The 26,117-nt window shown below is 35.3% G+C and overlaps 1 protein-coding gene and 1 long non-coding RNA gene across 4 annotated transcripts; one reads left to right on the forward strand and one right to left on the reverse strand.

The window, feature by feature from the left end:
- Positions 1-7,787: 7,787 nt before the first annotated feature.
- On the reverse strand, positions 7,788-21,392 carry SMIM31 (small integral membrane protein 31). 3 transcript variants are annotated; one of them, XR_004356877.1, is made up of 3 exons: positions 21,108-21,392; positions 13,593-13,678; positions 7,788-10,812 (listed from the first exon to the last, which is right to left on the reverse strand). XR_004356877.1 is itself a non-coding variant. In XM_032686818.1 (3 exons), exons 2-3 carry the CDS (start codon positions 20,564-20,566, stop codon positions 10,727-10,729), a joined length of 198 nt encoding a protein of 65 aa, XP_032542709.1. In that variant the 5' UTR covers positions 20,567-20,584; positions 21,108-21,392; the 3' UTR covers positions 7,788-10,726. The 3 variants fall into 3 exon arrangements, 1 of the variants encoding a protein (XP_032542709.1); XR_004356876.1 differs by lacking the exon at positions 21,108-21,392 and adding an exon at positions 20,455-20,568; XM_032686818.1 differs by lacking the exon at positions 13,593-13,678 and adding an exon at positions 20,455-20,584.
- Positions 20,339-25,758, forward strand: LOC116786318. Its single transcript, XR_004356878.1, has 3 exons — positions 20,339-20,748; positions 24,614-24,663; positions 25,230-25,758. It is a non-coding gene; the product is annotated as an uncharacterized LOC116786318 (long non-coding RNA).
- The last annotated feature ends 359 nt before the right edge of the window (positions 25,759-26,117 follow it).

Raw genomic sequence — 26,117 nt, forward strand, 5'->3', positions numbered from 1 at the left:
AGGCTCTTGGGGAAGACCTGTTAAGGTCTGTGTACGTTTCAGGTGGTCACTCTCCTAGTTAGTAATGCTTTGAAGCAAGGGAAAAGGATTCTGTGAAGAGAAACAGTGAGAGAGGAGCCTAAATTTGAAAAGACGTATCACAGATTGCATGAGCCTTAACCCCTTTTTAAGGAAAGGGGAGACTGTTCAGTATAACTCTTATCTACAGCCAATTCAGCTAAGCAAATACAGAGCAACTTTAGGTCACCTGTCACCAAAACACCAAATGCTACCTCCCTGAAATAGTACTGCTTTTTAGATATCCACCTGAACAAAAAACAAATACTTTAAGAGCAAACAACACACAAATACAAATTAATCACAACAGGAGGCGTAGACAACTTCTTTCAATATGACAGGGCATTGATAAAAATATGATGTAAGACAAATAATTGAGAATTGCCATTCATATTCCCACTGCACTTTTTATGTCCTTTCCCACTCACAAAGTCTGTAGAACAAATCTGGGAGGAGGAAGATAAGTGTAATAAGAGATGATATGAATGCAAAAGATAAAGAAAGCGACACCTTGATGAAAGGAGATAGCTAAACCACACAATAAGCAAGTTTTTGCAAAAAGCAGGGGAAAAATATTTTAAAAAAAAGAAATGTAGATAATTTGATGAGCACTAAAGAATGAGGGGATGTTTTACTTTCTGCAAGCACTGAACTTCTGTGCTATGAATGAGCAGCAGTGGATGCTGATGTCTACACCATGTTTTCTTCAGCATGCAGAATGTATGCATCAACTGCTCTTATCATATCCTTTTCTTTATAAGTTTCCCTTTCTTTTTATAGTGATTTGTTCTTCTGCTTGAAATTCTTCTTCCATATTTTTCAATGTTGCTGAGTGTGTGTTCTTGGACTTGCTGAGCTTGGTTGTGTTCATGTGACAAAAAGAGAAGCTGTTTTGCTTGCCAGTTGTGCTTTTTGCAAGCACTGTCAAGGAAATGTTATACCATGCTGAAACTTATGAGAAGCAAACCAAATGAGCATAACATTTTTCTGTTACATCTATTTAAGAGCAAGTGTTCAGCCAAGGGGGGTAGTACAAAATCTTTCACTGAAGACTTTAAAAAAAAGAAGTCTAAGAATTTAGAGATAAAGATTAAGAGGCAAGTTGGAAATAAAAAAAGTTTTAAATATCTAAGTAATTTAAGTGATGTAATGGAGAGAGGTAGTTCTTGTACTATACAGTTAAATAACTCCAATATAATGCCTTCTTTTAGTATAAGATTAGGAGTAACTATTGGTTAAAGGAATACAAAGTAAAACACATTTTGTTCAAAATCTATTTCTTCCTTCCTTGCTTTTCTACTTTCTCTTCGTGGTTTTTCTTCCTTCCCTAATCCCATAATACTTTTTATATTTCTCTGTTATTGTTATCCCTCCTCTGCTTTCCTCATTTTGTGTCTCTAACTCTCATCCTTCTTCCAGACCCCATCTTCTGGTCATGCCCTTGTTTTCTTACCATTTTCTGTAACTAGTTCAAATGTGTCAAGGCCACAGCAACTACAGTGAAAGCAGCTTATGCCATCTCCAGTAACTCAGCTTGGGGGCCTTAAAATGAGAAGTAAAACCAAATCTCCAAGTTAGTGTCAATTTTGGGCTTGTGGCTATGCAGATATTTGTACTTCATTTGGTGTTCATTCTTTAAGATTGCATGTTACCATTCAAAGATAAGCAGTGTTATATCTGTCAAATAGGGGAGTTTAAGGAATATTCAGGAAGAGTAAACTTTTGGAGTTTTCATTTTAAATTTAAGTCACCATTGACTTTTTGCTTTTAAATTTACAACTAAAAAGTGTTCAAACTCAAAAGTGAGTTTAAATCAAATAAATGCTGACTGAAAGCTAGTTACTTAAGTTTCAACAAATTTTCTTCTAAATAATTAATTAGATGTCATTTATAACAATTTGAAACATCTTAATATTTACAGCAGTTATAACAGCTCTACAATTTATTTTTTTTAATGCAAAAATACATAAATTAATTTACTTTTACTATCAGTCTGGATTTTTAAAGAAAGAAAAAGATGCTGTTAAAATAGGGAAATATTTTTCTGAGAATTCCTGCCTGCAGGAAGTTAGTGATTCATTGGTACTCATAGATGCTATGAGTGGGTTTGAGATAGTTAGCTACGAAATCTATGACTACAAATGCATCTGACTGAAGACTTCAGGTCTGAAAAGGAATTTCAGCATGTGCATGCATAATTGATTCAGCACATTAGAATGTCAATAGCGACATTCTGAAACAAGTGGTAATGGGTAATTTTAAGAAGTGCTAGGTGTTCTACCATGGTAAATATGTAACATGGAAAGAAAATGTGAATATTTGCCGTAGAGAAAGCTTTGTTTCAAATATTGCGTTTAAGGAGAAAAACTAAGTCTTGAAATGATAAATATTGCACACAATAATTAAATGATTGGCAAAAAAATTGCACGCTTTTTACTTAAGGGTTCTAAAATAATAAATTTTCAAGAATTAAAGGATAATAAAATTATATGTAGTATCATTTTGGCAAATGATATATTTTATATTAAATATATAACAGAAAAAACCCCTACATATCAGCCCTTTAAGTAGTGAAAAGTGTTGTAAATGTTAAACAAAATACATTCTTGTTGATTGGAAGAGGAAGAAGAAAGAAGAGGAGGAGGAAAAAAGAGTAGGAAGGAAAAGGAAGAAGAAGAAAAAGGAAGAGAAGGAGATTACTGGATACCCAAAAGCATCTATCCATATCATGACCCTTTAATACCTTTATAAATATGTTTTTGTTACCTTCAGTTCCTGGCCATAACTTGAAAGCAGACACCAAAATGCTGTGCCCTTAGCGCTGTCCTTTCATCTCTTCTGGCCTGGAGCAATAACACCATAGAATTTATGTCTGTATCATTGTCCTTCTGTTCTGCTAATCTTCCTTAACAGGGCTGTAAATAACACCACTCAGATTCCCTTTCAAATAAAAAACTAACTGAAAAAGAGAGAGGGAAGATCTGCAAATAATTCCTGCCAAGGCCATGACCTCTTCCATCTATCACAGGCAGAGCAGGTAGATAAGGAGGTTTGATATGAAAGCAACCATTCTGAGTGACTACATGTTAAATCAGCTTGTAGATGAAGCTTTGACAGGCACTGATATGAAGGGCTGGCAGAAGCCACATGAGGACTGTGTAGTACTTATCCATTATTTTCCTGTTTCCCCAGGGTTTTTGGAGAAAGGAGAAAAGATGAAAATCTTCCACCTCTATAAGAAGTTCTTTAGTCCTTTCTGTCATGGATGTGCAGCTCTTCTGAAGCACTGTAGTGTTCTCCAGCCATAATATTTCTCTCCGTATAATCTTTGACTTCAGAAAAAAGACACTGGGTCATACAGCTAACAGCTGAAGAGCTAAGTTTTCATTAATTATAATTTCAAGTATTATTTTGGACTTGCATCCAAGTATAAATGGCTAACATTTTATGCAGTTTCCATGTTAACAGATAATTAATGGCATATCTAATAAAACAAAGATAAAATTATTAAATTCATAAGGACATTTCTTTGATGTATAGTTCAAAACTTTCTATGCTTTTTTGTGATGCTGTATTGAACCATTATGACCTTTACTACAGTCATCATCCCATTATAGAAATGAGCAAACATGGGTAGTAATAAAGAAAATTTCTTATCAACAAACCCTGCCACCCAGAAAAAAATGTCAGATTTTACATACTTTTCAAATTCATCTGTTTCAATCAGTTGAAAAGATCACACCTTTTAATCTTATAAATTCTCTTTGCAGAAAACTTCTGTGAAGAAAGTAATAGGTAGATTAAAAAAATAGGAAATATACATAAAAGAGTAATCTTAAAGTCTAAATCCACAGTAGTAGCCCAAATGGAATATGCAAATAGAGTTTTAAACTTCCAGCATGACTGCTTCCAGGCCTAATTTTAATTCAACTCTTTAGAGTCAGAATATGTGAAGCAGAGTAAAATGTCAAATTTTAGGGCTGACTACTTTGCCTGAATTATGACAAAACAGGTAAGAATATTAAACTTCAAGTTTTTATGCTGCTACACTAGTATGTTCATTCATGAAATCATACCCTGTCCAGCTGCTTGCTCAATTTGGGATTTATATCAGCAGTGCACTTTAAAAATGAATCTCCCACTCATTCCCAATTATTGTGCTTGACTTCATGTCATGAAGCAGTATCAGAAATTGTGAAGTGGATTCTTTTTGCACTAGTTATGAATTGAAAGTGAGTACAAGATGAAGTCCAACTGCTAATCAACATTCAGTCCACATAAGCTGATTATCAAGTAGTCTGAGTAACCCACCTGAAACACATGTATTGTGGATGTTGCATTCTTGGCACCAACAGTTTTGCTCTGCACGTCTTCTCCCCTGGGGCTGTACTACTACCTTAAACAGATATCACTTCAATCTTCTGAGTTAGAACTTTGTCTTTTTGCAGTCAGTCTGGTTCTTGGGATTTAATGATGAAAGTGGGCATACTCCCTTATAGTCCATGGCAGCTCAAGAGTGATGCTCCAAGAAATGTAGAAAATAACAAGAAGCCTAGGTACATTATAGAATGCGATAAGAAAACCCCAGCAACAGTGTATGTTTTTCTCTTTTTTTTTTTTTTTTACACAGAACTCATTTTTGGTCTGACTTGAACAACCTTAAAAAATTGCACAAGTTCTAAGTTAGAAATAAAGGCCCATATGTGTGCTGCATGGCTTCAATATCACTGTACTTTGAGTGTTATTAGGAAAGGAATGAGACTACATCCTGAATCCTTTAATTTAAAAAAATAAGTGAATCCTATATTTAGCACTTTAATGTAACCTTTTTTTAAAAAACATGTAAACATATAGTCCCATATAATCTGTTAATTATAAGATTTACATGTATCATATAAAACAAAGAAAAAGGCTATATGGTGTATCTAAATCTTCCAAATAACTCACTCAGACTAACATACAAAGTTTGGTTCTTAGCTGAATTAGAGAGATATACTATTTGTGTCTAACCTCTTTCTTCTTTTGTGGCTTTTTTCTTCTGTGTTGAATTGCAACATCATCTTTGAAGATATTATTGCTGGAATTAATTACTTTGCCATATATCAGAAGACTGGCATCCTGAAATTTGTTACATCAAAGGATATTGACTGAGAAGACAAATAATTAAATGACCCGTAACACAGGTAAATGATACTCCTGGGATCAAAGGGATCCCCTATAAATACTATGTGCTGCTCCGTTCTGCCAGTCATAGAAAATGTCATTTGGTTGCAAAGGCTATAGTGAGGTGGCTTTTGTCAGTCCTTCAAAGTGAGGTGTTTCCAAACAGGATCTTCCTGTTTATTTTCCTTGTTTGCTAATTATTCAGAAAATACTAAGATGAATTTGAGACTTGGTCAAGTGTCAATTCGTATGACATGGGTATGTTAGTACTTGTGGGCCAGACTTCTGAACCACTTCCAAGTGAAAGAGAGGACAGTCACCAGTAGTCTGTAATGGAAAAGGATGGAGATGGCTGACTAAGAATTATCTGGTGCAAGAAAACAGCATGCAAAAGGTATTACCTTTAAGTCTTATATTAAACCAAGACCACTATTTTTAGTCTTCTTTGAAAGTGAGTTAAACTTAAGATTTCCCCTTCTTTTAGTGCATAAGTACTCATGTAGAAAGTTAGTGTAGAGCAGCTAGTGTAGCTGTCCCTTAGACTGTAAGAACTTGGTTGCATAGAAATGCTGTGCTGTGCCTTCTTTAAGTATGTTTTCCTAAGAATCATGGTTATGCCTGTCAGTGCCTCTGTCCTCTCTTTCTTTACTCATTCTTTTCTTTTTTTGAATATAAAGACCCTATTCAGCTGTCAGGGTTAATACTTTACGTATCATTGGCTTTGAACTAGGTTGCATATTTCACTGTGGTGCAAATAAATCATGAAACTAAAAATGAAATATTACTAAATGACTCAGTACCAATAATCAAAACCTATACATGTTGCCTGAAAATATAAAAATATTTCCATTCAAAATGAAATGGAAGATCTATGAAATACTTTCTATTATAGTAAAACATATATTCAGATGTACATATAAATAATAATCTCATATGGATTTCAACTGTTAATCTACTATATAAAAGTTCTATACTGCTGCAATGATAATCTGGTATGATTAATTCTTTACATGATTTCATGTAAAATAATTGCTCACACAACTTTTTTTATTTTCTTTCTTAGTGTTTTTTATTACCTCATTAAAGTTAATGACTTAGATCCACCTTTTTGGTAAGGTACTTTCTATTACTTTCTAAAATTAACTTTCTCAACTAAGAGTAGTGTTTCTTTTCTGCTTCTTACTGTTAGTAACCTAATAAAGCTTAATAAGGAGGACAGCAGTCAGAAGGAACTATTCGTGTCAGTCAGTGCAGAAATAGTACACTTCATGAGTAGAACTAAGGAGTAATAACCACTAAATCTCAGAACAAGAAAATATTTACTTCATGTCTATGGTATGTATTGGAAAGGGTTACTTCCCTTATGAGGAAATCACTCTTATGGGAATTTTTAATAAAAAATTAATTAACTTCAGTCCTGAGGATGTGGCCATTAAGCTGAACAAGTCACTTCCAAAATTGCAGATTCTCTTCCCTAACGTGTGACATGAGTAGAAATGGGCTAGGAAGTCTAAGTTGTTCCCTAACTGAATTCAACTGTAAAAATCTTCCTGACTTCAACAAAACTGGATTTACATCATTTGAAAGACTTGTCTCATGCCAGGATCTTTACTTGGGTCCTCTACAGCTGAAAAACTTTACCATATGTCGCAGAATTAATGGTATTAATACGGCAGGAGAAGGAGGATACTCAGCAGGGGCTGAAATTACCTGCAGGAAAAGGTACAGCTGTTCAAGGTGGTAGGTCAAGGTGTTGCTCTCTTACAGAATGTAATAGAGCATAATGAGAAAAATATCTTTGAATTGTGCATAATAACAGAAGACAGCACAGAATTTTAGTCCAGTAGTGTGTAACTGTCATCAAGGCCTTCTGCCTCTTTAACTGTGTGTGCATAGCTGCTTCCTGTTTCTTAACAGTTAGGTAAGTAATTAGTTGAGGATTCTATGATACCTTCAATGTTCCAATGTTTATACCTACAAATCATTAAAATTAGGTTTGTTGTGACTGGGCAATAACGTAAGAAGTGATTTTATCTCTGTATAGTGGTATCTGCCAACATGTCTGGGAAAGATTCAGTCTTTGCCTGTACAAGAATGCTAAGTTGATTTACTGTGGAATATTTTTAAAGTAATACAATTCCTTTGTAGATATTCTCATTTCGCAGTAGTTTCTACATGGTTCAGCTTAAACAGTTTTGCAATCAGATTCTTCACTAAGAAAGTGTATGGTGATCTGTTCAGAGGATCTCCTCAAGCAGACAGAAATTTCTTTCTAGTATTTGTCCTAAGAGAGCCTTCAAGACAAAGTTGAAAAACGTCTCTGCCTAATGACAGCTTCTGTTTGCAATAGTAATTTAGTAATAAGAACACAGTATTTTTTTACACTTACACCTCTTTTCATTGTAAGGCAACATTTTACTGCCTATACCAGAATGACCTGGTTCCCAGTCCTATTGTACTCTTCCCTTTCAAAGTGGGATTTTAAATCTTCTTAAAGATATGACTCACTTAGCAAGGAAAGTAGGACATAGGCTGCTGAAAATATGGATCAAGAAGGTACACATAGATTTTTTTTTTTTTTAATACTGTAATTTAATTAGTACACATGACATTTTTCAATAGACGTACTGTGCTGGGAGGTTGGTTCTGTATATCTTCTATTAATTAAGAAACTGGAAAGTTCACTTTAGTTTTGGTTAGAATGTATACAAAAACTTGGACTGTAACTGCCAAGAAGGATTGAATGTTCATGCCTGATCTGGCTGTTCCAAGGCACAATTCTGAGTTAAGTGCTCTCGTATCTTTGAGTCAACACCTAATATTTTTTTTCCTTGCGGTGTCTCCCTATAAACATGAGTTATTTTGGATGAGAATATTGAATGAGGAACAGTGTTTTCTTTTCAATCAAAATGACTGCTTTGTATATTAAACGTCATCAAAACAATAATTTAAAAAATAATTAAATTAATTAAAACCCAAAGAAACAAAGTTTATGACAAAATACAATTTCCTGTTACTTTTAAATAAAAAGTGTTAGAATAGAATGACTTGTAAACAGCTCATGAAACCACAAATGTCTAGTAGAGCATTTTCTCATAGAAAGCTTTGTTTACATAGAGATCTTCCATTAAATGTTTTTATATGACACTTGAAGTTAAAACCAATTATTTCTTCTGTTATGTTATATGTTCTTTAGTTACTGAAGTAGAATTGGCTTGAAGGAAATTATTAAAGTAGTGGGTGTTTAAAACATCATTCAGTCTGTGGGTGGTTTATTCACTATGGTGTATATGTTCTCTGAACGCAAATTTGCAAAAATAATTTGGTGTTTAAGCAAGGCAGAAGGTATTTATAGCAAACACTATTTCAATAATTTTTAAATTTTGCTAGTTTTTAAGCTTCACATATTATTTTTTCACTAGTTTGACTGTGATTTCAATATGTTTAATGAGCTCTAGGAAGGTTATACCAAAAACCAAACAAACAAGGAAAGAAGATAAACCTGAACTTGTCTTATCAATAGTATATACACTAAGAGTAACAGTTTCAGGGATTTTTATTACCAAGCCATTTGAAACAATGTAAGACATTTTTTTAAATTTTATTTGAGAAAACTTTACTAGAATAAAATTAAGTGGTTTATTATTTAATCTGTATTTAAAGTATAGAAAAAAATTTTAATACAAAGCTCTGTGAGCCACTTCCTTTGAAAGACAACAGCTACCAATGAAGTCCTGCACCACAGACGTTTCCATGTGCAAGACCAAACTGGACTCTTCTGAATGGTGGTTTTCTTTCAGTTCAGAGTTAAACAGGTACTGGCTGCTGAGGGTCTTTTTCTTCCCTAGAAGCAGGATGTGACCAATCACTTTTTAACTCACTAAGAAGAGGGAATTGGAATGCAGCTGGCCATGAGACACCACTCCCGAGCTCTTGCTCTGCACTTACTATCTTGCCTTCACAGGTTTCTGAACCAAGCTGCAGGAACTCAGTGTCAAAGTCTATGTGAGGCACAGGCTCCCACTGAGTTCCTACAAACAAAGCAGAATGTCTCCTGAACGTGTTGATATTTTCTGCTTATTATAAAAAGAGAAGAATTATATATTTTACTATAGGAGGCTTTGACAAGGGCCAAACTGGACAAGTGTTCCTGGAATTGTCTACCATTACCAAAAAGCAATGGTAATTTAGATATCAGTTTTCATAGGGAATTGATTTGTTTTGGGAAAATAATTTTTGTGCTAGCACTGTATACATATCAGACTTGGCTGACCAATGATGTCATGACAAAATATACTATCCTTCTGACAAATGACTCTAGCATTTATTCAGTCGTGGATTAATATGCAGATTGATTAATTTTTAAATTAGTGGTTAATATCAAAAGAAGGTATTCTCTTTACTTTCCTGAAAAACACTGACAATCTGAAAGCAATACATCATAATCAGGCTTCTCAACAACTGCCATCTGAAGCTTTGTGATGCAACAGGGTCAATTTTGTCATATTTTCACTAATGTTACTGCAGTGAGGAACAAAATGACTTCTTTCCTGTATATATTATTCCTTAAAGTCCATCCCAGAGCTCTTCCAGTCATCTCCTACTATGCCAAAGGGAGTCTTCTAACAATTAATCTATGAGCTACTTTGTCCTTCCCCTTGGCGTCTTTTTGCTTCTGGACAGAAGAAGCAATGTGGGTATGGAATTGGTAGTCGAGACCTAAGGAAATGGGTAGGATCCAAAAACTGGATAACTGCAGAAATCCTTTGTCTGTAAGGCAAGAAAGACCAGTTTCAACCTCAGGCTTAGAAGTTCAGCAGATCTTCTGGACTTAGGGGAGGAAGAGGTATTGCTTAGCCATACCTGCTCTGTGAAGAAATTGAAGACTTCAGTACCAAGGCTGAGTGAGGCATATTTGAAAAGCAGCAAATCAACCTGATTTTTGTAGAGCACACTATTTCTAAATATCTGAAATCAAAGGCAATATTGCATATACATACCATTACATTGGAGAAATAAAACAAAAAAAATTGCCTGGTACTTTTCAGTCATCCTCAGCAGCTTATTATGTTAATGTAACTAAATAACTATTATAACAATGCAGTCTTATTATACAAAAAACCATTATCTTCCTATGTTCTGTTGACTGAACAGATAGAAAAGTAAATACACAGCTGTTAAATATTCTTTATACATGACTGAAAAGTGATGAAGAAACCAAACATAACTTCTGAATGCAGAGTTTCTCCTTTGAGAATTTAGAGCAGATGTGCTCTGTAAAATAAGCCCTGGTACTTTTATTAAGGCCATGAAGTGGGGTTGTAAAAAGGTGCTGAGGCAGCTTCATGGGTCGTGGTTCATTAACTCTAATTGTCACGTCTGGATTCCGTCTGATGGATGATCAGGTCCTTCCTTTCTCACATCCGTTTTCTCACTGTCTTCAGGTGACCAGCTTCCAGAGCTGCCTCTTTCAGAAGTGTTTCCAACAGTGGACCTGGGTAGTATTCTAAACCACTTCAGTCATACTTGAACATTTCTTTTTCTTCTTGGATTTACTCCTTTTCTTGTATCCTTCCTGTGCATAGTTTTCCTCTGGAGAGAATAAAGCTATCATTAATGAAAACATTTTAGATTTTGGAGAGATTATGTTACATAAAAGTTTTCCTAATTGAGAAGACTTATTTTTGAAAGTAATAAAATTTTTACATAAATTAAAAATAGAAAATGCAAAAGGTGTATCAGCACCAAGTGCCTTCTGATTTCAGGCTTGATATAAGGGAGTGAAGAAGCAATGTTTTACATACCACCCACGTAAGACAACCGTATAATTTATAGTGTGTGGCCATCTGTGTGTTTCCCAAGTTCTTGGTTTTTTTATTAGAATTAACTGTGAACCAAAATCAGAATATTAACTCTACAGGCAGTGGAAAAGATGTGGAATAGATAAAGAATGTTCCTCTCTTCATTTCAAGCTGCTTGTGACTGAAAGTTGTGTCATGATTGTTTGGAAGAAGAAGGAAATTTAAATAATTGAATTAATGGAATTAATTAAAGTAATTAATATTTTCAGACCAATGTCAAATAGCATTTCTCTTTTTAGCAGTGAATACATTTCATATGTGCATAGAACTACCTGTTTTCCCCACTAAAAACAGTTGAAAAAATTTCAGAGCTTGGAATTTTTTTAGCAAGTCTGATTCCAAAGCATAACTAAAACCTCACGTCATGGTAGCAGAAGGAATAATTTTTCATTACCATGAGAGATTACAATTTGGTTGGTTTTTAGTGTGGTTTAAGTACTGCTCTTTAAAATAAGTAAAAAAAAAAATTACATTTTTTCAAATATTTATTTCATTAGTATGATTGGTAGGAGGGAATTTTTTGAAATTGCGAAAAGATCTTAACACATTTTCTGAGCTTATAAAATCAAAGTCTAACATTCCATAAGTTTGTATTCAAACCATCTTTAGTTTTATATCCCTGATATACTGTGCCAAAATAAAAAAATCAATAAACTCTAAGCATGTGAAACAGTTGCAACAGTTCACATGTAACTGGTTTTAAATTTATTGAGTTGTAGACCCTAAAGCTTTGAAAAAAATTCTCATAAATCCAGTTTGCCATTAAGTGCACACAGATAACTTTCTAGAACTTGCCAGCATTAAATATCTGTAAGTGTATTTATGTTTTCAATTTTTTTTTGCCAAGTATATTCAAATTTTGTTAATGATTTTTTTTCCTTCAGAATGCCACCATCAGGGGGTATGCATATCAGAATTGTCTGATAGTGAGTTCTGAAAATCTTGTCAGCATTTCTGTTTCTTTAAAAGTATTTCCAGTATTGTAAAATAGGAAGAAATATCACAAATAAACTGAGTATCCTACTTCCCACTTTTGTTAACTTGTTAAAAAGTTCACTTTAGTTATTGATAAATGCACTTCTATATAGCTATCTATATAATCTATGACTGTTAGCAGAGTGTTATTCTATTTGTTTGAGTTTATTATATGAGCAGCGTTTTAATACTTTTAGTTATAAACCTAAAAAAATAAAATATGCGTAACAAAATCAAACCAGAGTATCTTACCCCTGTTTCAATGTGCCTTGTTACTTTTATTAAAAGAGTCTTCCTATTTTCTAAAAAAAGCTTGGTGCCACTCTATAGTATAAACTTACTAATTTATTCTGAGCTCTATATATTTATTTAATTTTTTTGCAGCCTCCACTTTTTTATTATTTATTCTAGGTTGGGATCAAACTGATACTGGTTTAGCCATGGTGCGGTAAGTTCATTAATCTTTAAGTCTGCAGTTTTCTCTATAGTGTCCATGTGCCTGAGAGCATTAATTAGACATGAGAACTGGTGGATTATTAAACAGCATCTCTGGTCTTTTATATCTCTGGTCTCACCCTACTTTTGTATTTTTATTGCCTGAAAATTGACTTTTCCCCTGCATTTTATCTATAGATAAGGAGCTCACTGGCTTTATTTTCACATATCTTAACTTTGGCATGTTGTGGGCCTTTCTAATTTTCTTTAATAACAGAAGGAAGTGAGAGGAGCTTAAATGTATGTATAAACCATTTTTATGCAAAACTCTCACTTCTTCAATCTCTAGTGTTAACTTACTTCTTTGGTTTCTACTTTTCCTTTGGGAAGCTCTACTATTTTCCTTCATTTTACAGTTTCATATGCATCCCAGTCCATCTTTTCAGATGTTTGACCTTTATTAGCTGTATAAAATAGAATATAGTTTCTACTTTGATAGCATTCAAATCCTGAAATTCATCATTAGGGAGTTACTCCATTTCCAGCTCTTTTCTTTTGGACCACCACTAGTGGTTTTGAAATTGCAGTCTTTGCATAAGTTTAACATACTTTGATATCTGATCTATACAATCTGCCATCAAAGAAAATGAGGCCAACATATATTTGACCTATTGCATAAATTTACAGCTAGGAAAAATATTGTATTCCCTCAGAAGACTGCTGATGCCTTTAGATGTTGTGAAGTCTAGTTTGATTTTCTTTCTTTTCTTTTTATGTTATTCCCTCATCTCCTTCTACTGTTCTGTACTTTCTCCATAACTGACTGGTCTTAAAGTCCTTACATGTCTGTGTTCTTACCTTTAAAATATGCACTTTTGGTTTTGCATCCTTCAAAAGTGCTGTTATCCAATAATTAAAATATTTGTCTAACTTGTTCTTTAATTATCCTGTCCTGTATTTGAGCTGTTACTAGACTGATGTCTCTGCTCTCTCCCTGATAACATAGCATTGTTCTCTCTCGTTTGTCTTATTTAAGCTAAGGCCTGTATCAAACACGGCTGATTTATGTTAGCATAACAAGTTCCAGATGAACCATCCTACCTGTTCATATGGGTGTTCTTAACTTGTCCCACATGCAAGGAAAGTGCTGCTACTTTGCATCACAGTGAAAGAAGTTTTCAAGAACCCTGTGTTTAAGATACATGAGTGTAAGTTCACACATAGCAGGAAGAGGAATGTAGACTGATTCTAGAGGGAGCAGGTAACAGAGAGTTACAGAAATGTAGAATGGAAGAGGGTGCTTGGGATTACCTAATTCTAATTTCTAATGCCTTTGTAACTAATTACCTCACAGTGTTTCAATTTTTTATAGATATTTTTGATATGAAGAGATTACTGAAAAACATGTATGTTTTTGCCTTAACTTTGCCCAATTTTGCCTTTCTACTTTTAATTCTGCCTCACTCAGGGCTAGTATTTTCTCTTTCTCCTGCCCCTCCTAACACATTAGATTATCTTATACTGAAATTACAATAACAATCTCTTAATATTGTTGGGTCTGGGGTTTTTTTTTAGAACTCTCTTATCTTCCTTCAGGTTGAAAAGTGTTTTTGGAAAGGTTTCTGGAAGTCAGGAGCATCCTTTGTTTTGGAACAGGCAGTAAAGACATCTTCAGTTTAGAAGTTAATAGACTGTATTTTAGTGAAAGTTGCATGTAATTTAATCATAATGAGGACATATATGGATTTATTGACATTTTAAAATGTGTTTTTAAAATAATTTTTCTGCTTAACCTTAGGTATCATTCTTATTTAGTAGTGAAATTATCTAGAGAAAGGGTGATTTTATTTTTAATCAGTGCACCAAAAACTTACCTTTGTTATAAACCAGAGGACAGATTTATGGCATTTTCTCAGAAATCTACCTCCACCCTTTCTTCCCACTCTATCATCCAAAAACCAGTATATATATCTGGAATTCAAGGCTATATAGTGAAGAATACAGGGAACTAAAGAAAAAAGTAAATTTGAAGTATGTTTCCAAGAGTCCAGCCAGGTCATGCAAAAGCCCATCTAAGGTCACTTTTCTATGTTTCTACATTTGCCTCTCTACTTCACAGGTGCAGTTCAGCTCTGACCTGATGGGAGTTGCCTGCAGTCTGTGGAGACAGAGGTAGAACGAGAGCTCAGGGGAACAGAAAGGAACATGAGAGCCAAGCAGAAGCACGGACTAATTTCAAATATCACTCACATTCCAAGTGTTTCTAGGAACAAAATGAGTCTGAGTGCATGCTCATACATGTAGCTTTGCCATATCTTTAGCATTTTCTAGGGCACAAAGCCAGGAAAGATCCCTGAGATTGGTAAGCCCTTTTCTTTCTGTATTCTTTTAGGTATGAATTCTCCCATACATAGAAAACTGGGAAGCCTCCATCCTACTCGCAGAACATAGCCCTCAAAAAGTCTTTTCAAGACACCACTCACAGAGATGGGGTGCAAGAGTGTCATATTACTAAGGGGGAAAACAGAATTAGTAGACGGAGGACAGGAGCTGGTGGAATAATCTTATTTATTGCCTTCTTCCAACCCAAACTGTTATTTTTTTACTCTGGGAAGGACTCCTTAACCTTGCTGGCACTTACTCTGATATATATATATCTCAGCAACATTTACCTCACAGGGAGAGGAAAATGGTTGTATACTTCTGAGTTTAGTAAGAAAGTCATCCAATCCATGAGTGTTACCCCACAATTCAAAAGCAATCCTATGACAGCAGTAAGGACTTAAAATAATATATGCTAATTCCTTAGGGATTCCTGGGAAAGTCTTAATGTTCACTCTAACTCCCACATCATCAGTTTGAAAACATAGGGTTGTTTTTTTTTCTTTCTTTTTTATCCTCCCCTCTAGAGCTTTTCAAAGGTAAATTATTTTTCCTGAGTTTTGCCACAAAAAGGAGTTATTAAACTTTAAAACCTATTTGTTGGGAGGACAGGGAGTGACTGGAAAGCACCCTGGTAATGTTTTTGTGTGTGGGAAGACTTGCTGTAGGCCTATTAGTTTTCTCCATAACTTTTAAGAGAAATATATGTATGTTGTACAGAGAAGAACACAAAATATAAAAATACTCCCACAATAGCAGCTTTAATTCTCTACCATTTTTAAATGCTTCATTTTAAATAATGAAATTTAGAACATAATTATAATATGGTCTCCCACTTTCAATGTCTTCAAATGGTTCAATGTTTGGATGACTTAAATTTTGAGAATGTCCTATTCTTGTGTTGATCTCTATTAGATGTAATACTGATCTTAAAATACGTTACACCCCTCCTGCACAGTGGAGAACTGGCAGCAGCCGTTGGAGCCTGTTTCATGATCAGGTCTTATGGACTCTCCTGAAAAGGGTATCTTCATTTGAAACCAGCCAGGATTCAGTGGCTTTAAGCTGACTCATACCTCCAAAATCCTGTTTGGCTGGCTATGGTAGAAAAAGCATACTTTTCAATCTGCATGCTCACAAAGGCTGAGCCTTCATGTATCAAGCAGACAGTAAATGCTAAGACTGGAGAGACAATGAAATTCAGAGCTGTGCTTGTAGCTCACATCTCTTACTAACTAACTACCCAGACACTTTCTCTTCTGTATAGGTAGTGAGGCACTGAGTTCAGGATATCCCAAGTCCTCACACTGGAAGAAGTCATTGAAAAACTCAAATACAGTGTTTAACACAGTCAGTTTGCCACCTCTACTTTCACAGAAGGCTGCTGTTTACCTTATGGTAGCTAGAGCTTTTTGAAATACCATTTTTATTATGTGAATCCCACAACTTACTCTTCATGAATATAGACAAAATCCTTCCAATTTCTGTGTTAGTGGCAGAGTTAAGGGCTTTGCACCAGTGAGAAGGGAGAAGGCACCAGGCTGCCTGTATGAAAGAAGGCATCTCAAAGACTTTAAGTAGTTTTAATATAAGTAAATTTTTTAAACAGTGGTTTAGTATAGCCAATCCTTCCTTTATTTCCACTATATGTATAGTTGTTTTTTGTTGGGTTTTTTTTTGTAAAAAAAATATATGGAGAAATAAATTTTCTGGGGAAAAAAGAATTTCTTGCTGGTATCTTCCTTACTGTCCCACCATTTGGATTATGCTGTGTAAGTAGTGCAAAACAGTAAATTTCTTTGGCTGAAATTCAATTAGTGCATATGAAATCAAATTTCCCTGAGGCAAAACTATGCTAAGTAAGTAGAAGTCCCTTGCATGCACCTGTGTTTGGAATAGCTTGTCACGCTATGGAGATATGAGTGGCAAGACAGGCACTTTAATCTTCAGACTTGAGATTTCAGTTCTAACAGACACTGTTGAGAACAAGGCTTCCATGGAGTCATGTTTCTGGTCTTTGCAGGATCATTCTTCTACAAGTAGCAGAGCTAGTGGCTCATGGTGACTAGACAACTCCCTCCAGTGGGAGATTTATTGCATAAACTCCACTTGGAACTGTTCTAATGGCTGTCGCTCCTGGGCAGCAAATGCATCACAAGCCATTAATGTCTTGCTTCCTTTTACCTTTTTACTATAAATCTGTCATCTTTTATATTTCTTAGAACAAAACTCTGTAAAGCACATTGCACTTTTCTTCAAGAAGCTGTGGTTTTGTTCCTGAGAAGGATACAGATCAAATAGTGCAAGAAGTTGAAGTCAAGGATTACCTGCTACACCCAAGAAAGAATCAAGACTGCTTCCTGACCATTATTCCTTATATAAGAGCAACAATGGCACTGGAGTATGAAAATTGTGTTCCATATTCGTTGTGATAGTGGGTTTAGCCTCTTCTAAAAGGGTAGCAGGAAATACATGCTGCTGCCTCTTTCAGAATGACACATGACTACAGATTCCCAGTTTCCATTCTTGTCAGCTTTTATAATCTGTGTCTTGTATCTCAGTTTGTGCCAGATGCTGGCCTGTAGGCCTCTAGCTGTAAAGAACAATATGTAATGCCAACAAAAAAAGGTTTTGTAACACATGCAATGAGTATATTCTTGATCTTACATCTAGGTTTTCTGTAGGCTTCTGTACTGCTTCCAGTAGCTACTATTATGCATAGCATAATGATACATGCCTTATTTTAAATTTTGTTTTCTGAATTAAATTTCCTTATGACTAATCTAGTGAAGCACTTCTGTATTTTTCTGCAGTGTCCTTCTACTTGTTCTGTGCCCTCCCTTAGGTATCTCAGTTGCCTCAATTACTGAATTAATACTCTTGGATCTCTTTTTTTTATTTTCTCAGGTAGAAACAGACTTTTGAAGGAAGACATTGTGTTTACATTTCCATGGATTATTGCATTTTCCCAAAGATAGAATAATCTTATAGAACATGCCCTCATTTTGCTGAGGGAGGAAAACCCTGTACCACTGAAGTGGCACACTGAGCATTGGCTTTTCAGCTGGCACAGGAACTGCTGCTTTGCACTATATGTTCTGCTATACAATGCCATGATAAAATACTGTAATATGAGGGGAGATTGGGACAATTTCCCTCAAAAATTGCTTTAGAAGCTTGAGAAATACAGCATAATATTTCTGTTTCTCATTTTCCCTAATCTAAACAAATAACTGAAGGATACACGCTGTGTTCTGTGTTGTGGAAAAAGCAAATGACATGCAAGCTTACTGGCCACAAGAGAAAATAAAACAAGCACAGACATCCTCCCACAATTGTACAACTATCTCCACTGAAATAACTGAACTGAAATAACTGGATTATAAATTAGAATTCTTCTGTAGCCCTCCTTTTCTGTTCAGATAACATGTACGATGGAAATCAAAGGAAATTCCTTTCAGCTGTGAGTAGAATGTACTGGCCTAGGGCTGTATGAGCATGCTGAAAGAGCTATGAAGAACATCTCACCAAAATATCTGTTTCAGTTAGCTTTGTATTAAGACACATTTCTAACAAGACAGCCATCAATGTTAGCACAAAGCGGGTATATGGTTTTTATTCCCCTGTTGCCACTGCATCTTAGGCAGCAGGCTTTCATACAGATCCCCCGCTTTCCAGGTTTTCCTCTAAAGATTTTAAAAAACACTGTGGGAAAAGACACGAACATGGTTGAGGCTCTGTTATTGCAGAAGGACATTGCCTAAATTCAGGGGTTGTTTCACTAGCATAGTAAGTGGGATTTGTTCTCACAGCAGTTCTGTCCAAGATCATTGCATACAAGGTGCTTTGAATACTGGGAACATAAGAACCAGGCCTGATGAGGACACACCAAGGTTTTTGACGGATTTGGTGCCTATGAGCTCTTACATCAAGAGTCTACTCTCATATAGTGCTCAGCAGAAGACTTAGCTTTCTCTTTGCAGAGTGAAAGTGTGGCTGTGGTGATAAAAACAGGACAGTGAGAAGTTCTCATGCAGTTTTGACGCTAAGGAGACGCTGTCAAAGCTACTCACACTATACCGCTGTTGTAAGTTACTGTGGAAGCTGAGGGCAAGGAAGGATACCTAACCTTGTCTTTGCACAATGGAAGGCATAAGTTTAAAATCAATATGATTCCATTAACTCCCCTTTTTAATCTCGTAAAACAAGTGTGTCAGTTAGAGACCAGCGAAACAACATCTCATTTTCAAGTTCACGCCTATGCAAAATTTGTTAGTTGCCATGAGGACTGCATTCCTTATAGCACATGATTCCCCCATCCTCCTTGGAGCTGAGAAGTTGCTGTTCTTGCCATGTCAATACAGCAGACTTCTCCCAGGGAAAACTGCTTGTGTCCACGCTGTCCCAGTGAGGTCAGTTCTCATGGCAACCACACTTTATCTGCAGAAATATGCACTGTTTTTGAACAGTTTCCCCTTCTACGTAGAAATGATGTAAAATGCAAGGGAGCAGAAGAGCAAGAAAGAAAGTTAATTGACATGCAAGAAGCAAGCACTGCAACACTTCCTCACCTTTAATGCTGTTAGCTATTTTTTTCACAAATTATTAGGCAGCCCAAAGTTTTACAATATGACACAAATGTTAAGAGCATTCCATTAGGGTTGCTCAGTGACATGCCCATAAAATAAATATTTTTTTAATACGGAAGTCAAGTTAATGCAGGGTTGTTTACTGTCAGATATGGCAGAAACCAACAGCCTATATTGCTGTGTGCCTCAGAGTTTATTTCAGTCACTTTCTCCCTACCTCCTTTTGCTCCCACCTTCTCCAGTTTGAGGAAGCTTGGCAGGAGGCTGGAAAAAGAGAGGAGCTCCTTTTTTGATGGGGAAAGCCAGAGCTCCCTGCTCCTGCTCCGCTCCAGCAGCCCCAATGATGCTCCTGCCAGGAGGGGATTATATGGCATGACGGTGGCTGTGACAGTGCTACGCCTGTAACAAGGGAATTCTCTGCTGATGGTGTAAGGTTGTGTTAAATCTCCTTTGTAGAACTAGCAGGGCATCTGCTTGGGATTTTTTGGTCCAGATTTTAAAACCTTTTGAATGGGAGAAAGACACCCCCTGTGCTTTTAATGGTATTTTCACTCTCTTAAAAGGGAGCAAATACTTGCCTTCAGCATAATGGAAACAAACATTTACCTTGATTACAAAAACATCCTCAGTTTTGCCAGCCTAAGCATCTTATAACTTCTCAGACCATGAAGCAGAACTGCTGCCAGGAGAAAATCCTCCCCTACAGAGAACAGCGACTTACTCAGAGGTTACTTACAGTGCTGATCTCAGTTGTGTGACACAGCTTCATCTGAGTGAGCAGATCCAGCTCTAAAAGGTCTTGTTCCCATTCCTTATCTCAATTTCTATGCTTGTGACTTTTATTGATGCCTTAACTGATTACTCTCTGCCCTTCGTATGCTATTCCTAAACCAGTGTCAAGTAAGTCTACCAGCAAGATAAATCACAAAACCTATAATTAGAATATTAGTTAGTAAAACCTGTAAAGTACTACATTTATTTTAAATTATTACCTTCTTTGTTGTCATGGGAGTCACTGTAGATAGAAGCCAGGGTAAACAACGTGAAAATGACAAAAGCCAGCAAGATGAAAGCTAATTCAAGGTTTGTGAAGGGCAGATCCATGAACTGCTACTGCTTTGCCTAGGAAAAAGTGTAAACATTTACTTGCCGGACTGGATGTGGAAAGGGACTGCTCTCAATAGAGTAGTTAAATCTTTACTCAGGAGGATACTAGATCCTGGTCAAACTGGTTAAGTAACTTCAGCGGTTAAGAAGGAAACAATACTGCTGGCTCGTACAAGAATGTAAGCTCAAGCTCTTTTTACTGAGGGCGCAGAATGTGCTGTTGCTCTGGGGGACATTTATAGCAGTTATTAAATTAAAGCTGCACTTAACTGTATGTGGAAAGTTTAAAACATATGAGAGAAAGCCTGAACATTACCACCAAATTACTAATCAAATCACAATAAATAGTCCAGGAATTCTGAAGTTAATGGAAATTGAAAGTGTTAAATTGCCCACAGGATTTAGCTCTATAAAGCAGCCTCCCTGAAATCTTAAAACCAAGGAATCCAATACATTTGTACAGAGTTTTGTGAAAGATCAGAAGCATATATATAAAAAAACCCCAACTTGTAGTAAATAAAGGGAAGCCAGCACTTACTGATTGCCAGGGAATTGTCTATATATTCCATTGAAGTTTCTTCAAAATCATCCCAGTTCTATAAAATGGACTGAGTTAATTACTCGAAGCTGGAAGGATCTAACATAATGTGATTCCCTGATGCTTTTCAGTTGCTGCCTGGCTCGCAGCAGGCACAGTCCACATCAGGCCACAGGGTGTGAAAGTGGCAGGAAAAGGCACAGCTCAACAGGTTTTTTTCTTGTACCTGCCTACAGGATGCTGGTGATGTGCATGCAAACTGAAGCAACAGAGGCTATAGCATTGCCATTGGGGCAGTCAAGACTGAGGTTTGCACATTGTAAATCATGTTGAATTTTAAGCCCTAGTGAAATATTAACATAGTTGTAAACAAGACTAACAAGTATAAGAAAGAAACCCAGCTCAATAAATGTAGCAGCAAGAATTTTGAAATTCAGATACATACTGATGTAAGCAATAATTATTAGAATGATACAGCTGTGTCACTGAGAACCAAACCTGTATAGATGCAATTTATATGAAAAAAGATCCTTTTGAAGGACCCTACAGATTATGTTGTGAGGATTTTGTTTTCTATAGAGTCTTGGTTTGAAAAATACAAATACCCTTTATATAAACTAAAGCATCAGTCACTTCTGATTGCATTAGCTACATGTTAATTAAAGGGGATTTCTAAACTTTATTTTTTAATATTCTGATAATTCTGTTATTTAAAAATATAAAATATTTTGATGTTGCTATTTCTGGTCTTTTGTGTAGCGATCTAAGCAGGAATATTTCCACACCAGGCAAAGGATAGATGCTTATGAAACCACATGTCAATACACAGAAAAATAGAATATGTAAAATAGGATCTCCCCTAAATTAGGAGAGTGTGGAGATGATTTGAACTTTGTCACAGCCAATGTGTCTTCTGCTGGATCATTTTTGCAACAAACATTTTATTAGTAGCTATTATAAATCTCTCTTTATGTTTTCTAAGAGTAAAAACACAGTTACACATATCACAGCTTCATTCCCTATATGATGGATTAGTTACCCCAATAAACCAAAGAATCACCTGTTCCAGTCAGAGGAACACTTTCACCTGTGTATCCGTTGAAAAATATTTTATTGTCTGGATTTACACATGCTTGTTCTTTGCAACAGACAATATTTATGTATCTGCCTGAAGGTAAAAATGAATTCAAAACTTACAGCTTTTCCTATAGACAGAGTTTAATTCTTCCACTATCCCTTATGTCAATAAAGCCACTGCATCATTCACATTCTGCTTAACTGATACAAATGAAGTTGTGTGCAGTTAAAGAAGGGGCCTGTTTCCTGAAAACAGCTTACAGTTGATGAGAATTTTTGTTATTTTTTATTGCTGGGTATATGTGTGTAGTATTTTCATTTATGTAAATGATTATTTTATCTATACTCTATTAAATATCAATCAAAAAACCTTAAACATTAGGCATAACAAGAAAAAAATAATCTGAACAGCCAGCAGTAAAAGAATTGATGGTTGATAATGCTTTTGAAAGCTGCTAAGTCCTATTGAAAGTGTTGGAATATAAGCTACTTCACCATCTAGCTTAGCAATTTTTTTTTCTTGTTGACAATATTGGCTAGTTTCTGGCTGCCATCCTTTTAAGAGCGGATACAAGAAGAGCCATCTAGTGCTGCTGAAGTATCACTATCATTAAACAGAAAGATAAGCCATAAAGAGTAAAAAATATTTTTAAATTGTTAATTCTGAATATATGCTTATGTATAAAGACTTGTGTAAATTAAGACAATACTTTTATGAGGAAAAATATGCAGCGATCAGAATAAAATTGTAAAAGTATTTGATATTAAAAATCACAGACCTTTATAATTATTAGATTGCCATGTTTATCTATTTGTACATTGTCCATTGTACACTGAGAAAACACCACATCCTTCTTCCTGGTTTGATGGAGACGTATTCAATGCAAATCAGAGTCCTCTGTCTGTGTTCTGCCCTTGTAACAAACAGAGAAAGTATGCAATATTTTTTAAAAATAGAAGATTTGTGCCCCATGTAGAGATCTTATTATTACTTTGGGAAGGCTTTAAAAGCAGACACAAATTCTGTCTAGGTATCTACAATGACACTAAAGAACATAGGGGTTTACCCCCTCCAATTTGTCTGTACTGTGGATGAGAAAGTCACATAATCCTTTTTGAGTACTTGAAACTATGAAACAAACTTGAATTGAAGGCCAAAATTCATGAGCCATTTAATTCCATATGTTTATGTTTCATTTGATCCAGGTAACTTTATGCAAGGCTAACATAAAAAAAATTGCTTACTAACCCTTTATTTTTGTGGTGAGTAAGAGGTGAATTTGTTTGATATAAATCTTTAAGTGCCTAAGCCAATCTAATGAGAGCCAGGAAACAAGTCCATAAGGGTTTCCTACCCATGCTTGTTACCTTGTTTTGCCATGGAAAACAGGAATGCTGTCAATAGTCTCAGGAAAATCTGGCAGTTAAACAGAACTATTAAGAATGGACACAAAAGCAAACTCTTTATTCAGCATCATCATATGGCAGGGTATCTTCATAGCAGCACTGGAGGTGCAGAATAGAGTTACACCTTCCAGTTCAAAAATAACTGGGAAGGTGTTAATAAGTAAACTCTCTTTCCCATGGGTGTCTAATACACCACCAGTTTACCTGGAAAACTGTAGGAACTCTCTTCTTACCCCCATAGGATGCATTTTCTTCTGCCAGTGTTACAGGGGCTATTTAGTATAAAGGTTATGTGAAAGCTTCACACTGCCTTGGAGGCTGGCAAGTCTGTTGTATTTTTTCAGGTGTGGCAGACCTTTGTTTTGGGAAAATGCCTTTTAAAAAATACCAGTATGTCAAAAATAGCTGGAAACAAAACATACCTTTTGAATACACATAACCTTTCAAAACATAGGTTGTTCACTAAGTTTTTAATACTATTCTCCATCAATGAAAGCAAATTGTTGTGAGGTGGCTAGAAACAGCAGAATGTGCAGTTGTGGAAAGAGATGTGGTGGTCCCAAATAAAAACAAAGGTTGATACTCTTGTAGAGAAATCAGATTAGCCTTCACCATTACTATCTATTTGCAGGGTTACAATTAAAATACTGTAAAATCTCCCAGAGGTACAACTGCTGACATTTTACTGGAAACTGATGTAACCCCAGATCTTTATGATGAATTCTGATAGCTTTGGAATCAGAATAACTTGGAAAAATACAGGGAAGGTCAAGAATATTTTTGAAGTGCTGTTAAAAGTTTTGCTGTAAATATACCCATAGAAACACTGTAAACCCAGATGGGACTTACAGAATATTTGGGTTTAGCCACAAAAAATGATATGTCTCATGATTTATCAGTTTACTAGGTGGTTTACTAGAGTCAGCACCAGAGATGATGTTCAATGGTTTTGTAATTTTTCTTTGTCTTTCAATTAAATGTGTATGAAAATAGTTCAGTTTCTGTGGACTTTTGTTTTCTAGCTGAAATTCTGGCCCCACTGGGATCTATAGAAAGCTGATCCATTACACTGGTGTGGCTTGGATTTCACTAACTCTGTAGAAAGTTCCTCCACAAATATGTTGACTTGTGTGGGACGACTGAGAAAATAAGAAACTAATTGTTAGGTTGAAATGTATGTATTACGACCCTAGAAAAGATAAGAGAAAAATGTGAGACTGAAAAGAAATTAAAAATTCAGCATTTCTTCAAGTAGATCTTTCTCCAAGCAGAGCTTTTAACATAAGAGGTTAGAAAAAGCAGAATGGAGATTAGAACAAGAACCTAGCAGAACTGGACAGAATTAAATCCAAAATTCGAAAGTTTTAATTGTACTTATTTATTTATTTAATATATACACTTTTTTCCTAGCCTAGGTTGCTTATTGTCAACAAAAAAAAATAAATTCTTTTTCTATAAAAATGGTAAAGTAAAATTATAAGAAAAAAATTAATATGGGACAGGTAGAAAATATAAAGCAAAGATATTCTACATACCTACGTGCTAGTTCCTGTCACTTGAAGGAATGTTGCCAGTGAAGTGGAAATATCCTTTATGATATTGCTTTTATTTAGTATATGTTTTCACTGTTTTTGCAAGGTACCTCCTTATATGCTGATGCTGATGTCACAGCTGCTGGTGATACTTCTGAAACTGAACTGTGGACATGGCCCTATACACAGTACACTTGGACCCAAAAAGTATCAGAAAAAAAAGAGGAAAAACATTATCTGAACTTTCTGCTTTAATTAAAATCCAGCTTTGCAACTGACAGAAATAATTTGATCTCATAAAAACGGTTGACCAGACCAAACAAAGCATAAGTCAAAAAGTGACTTATGAAAGTGACTTTGTGACTTTGTGTCTACAGCTTCAATCCATTTATTGTTCCTATTGCTGACAACATGAGGTATCTACTTTACACAAGCCAAGCTAGGCAAATATGAGCTTTGTATGATATTAATTTTTTTTTCTTAATGCAGAGGGACATATCATTGGTCTCAATCAAATTTCTACTTGTTTTCATTTCTTCATCCATCACATAATAAAATTATGCCACACTGCCATTTGTTCAGAAAGATTTATCATGTGAATGTGGCCTTCTTTGTTTTAAAGTAACAAATATATTAATGAGATAATAATATTCATATATCTAATGTATTTCTTTTATATAAACAAGTCCTTCCATTTTTATAACTAAAAAAAGAGTAATGAGTCAAACAACGTGTTAAAAGAAATGTTCACACACTGGAGTGAATAGATACAAGGAAGATTCTACTAATATGGTTTTTGAAGCACCACCACTAAAGGCATTAAATGATTTGTTAGTTGTTACTGTTTTTCTATCCTTTGCTGCTTTTAACTGTCATTCAGTTCTTGGCAGGTCTTGCAATTGTCTAAATATTGAAAAGCTAACTTCTATGCTATGATATTATCTCTTGTAAGCTGGCATAATTTGCTAACTTAAAGCTGCTGAGATTCGGACGA

Source organism: Chiroxiphia lanceolata, chromosome 4 (assembly GCF_009829145.1).
Source record: "Chiroxiphia lanceolata isolate bChiLan1 chromosome 4, bChiLan1.pri, whole genome shotgun sequence".
Lineage (NCBI taxonomy): Eukaryota > Metazoa > Chordata > Aves > Passeriformes > Pipridae > Chiroxiphia > Chiroxiphia lanceolata.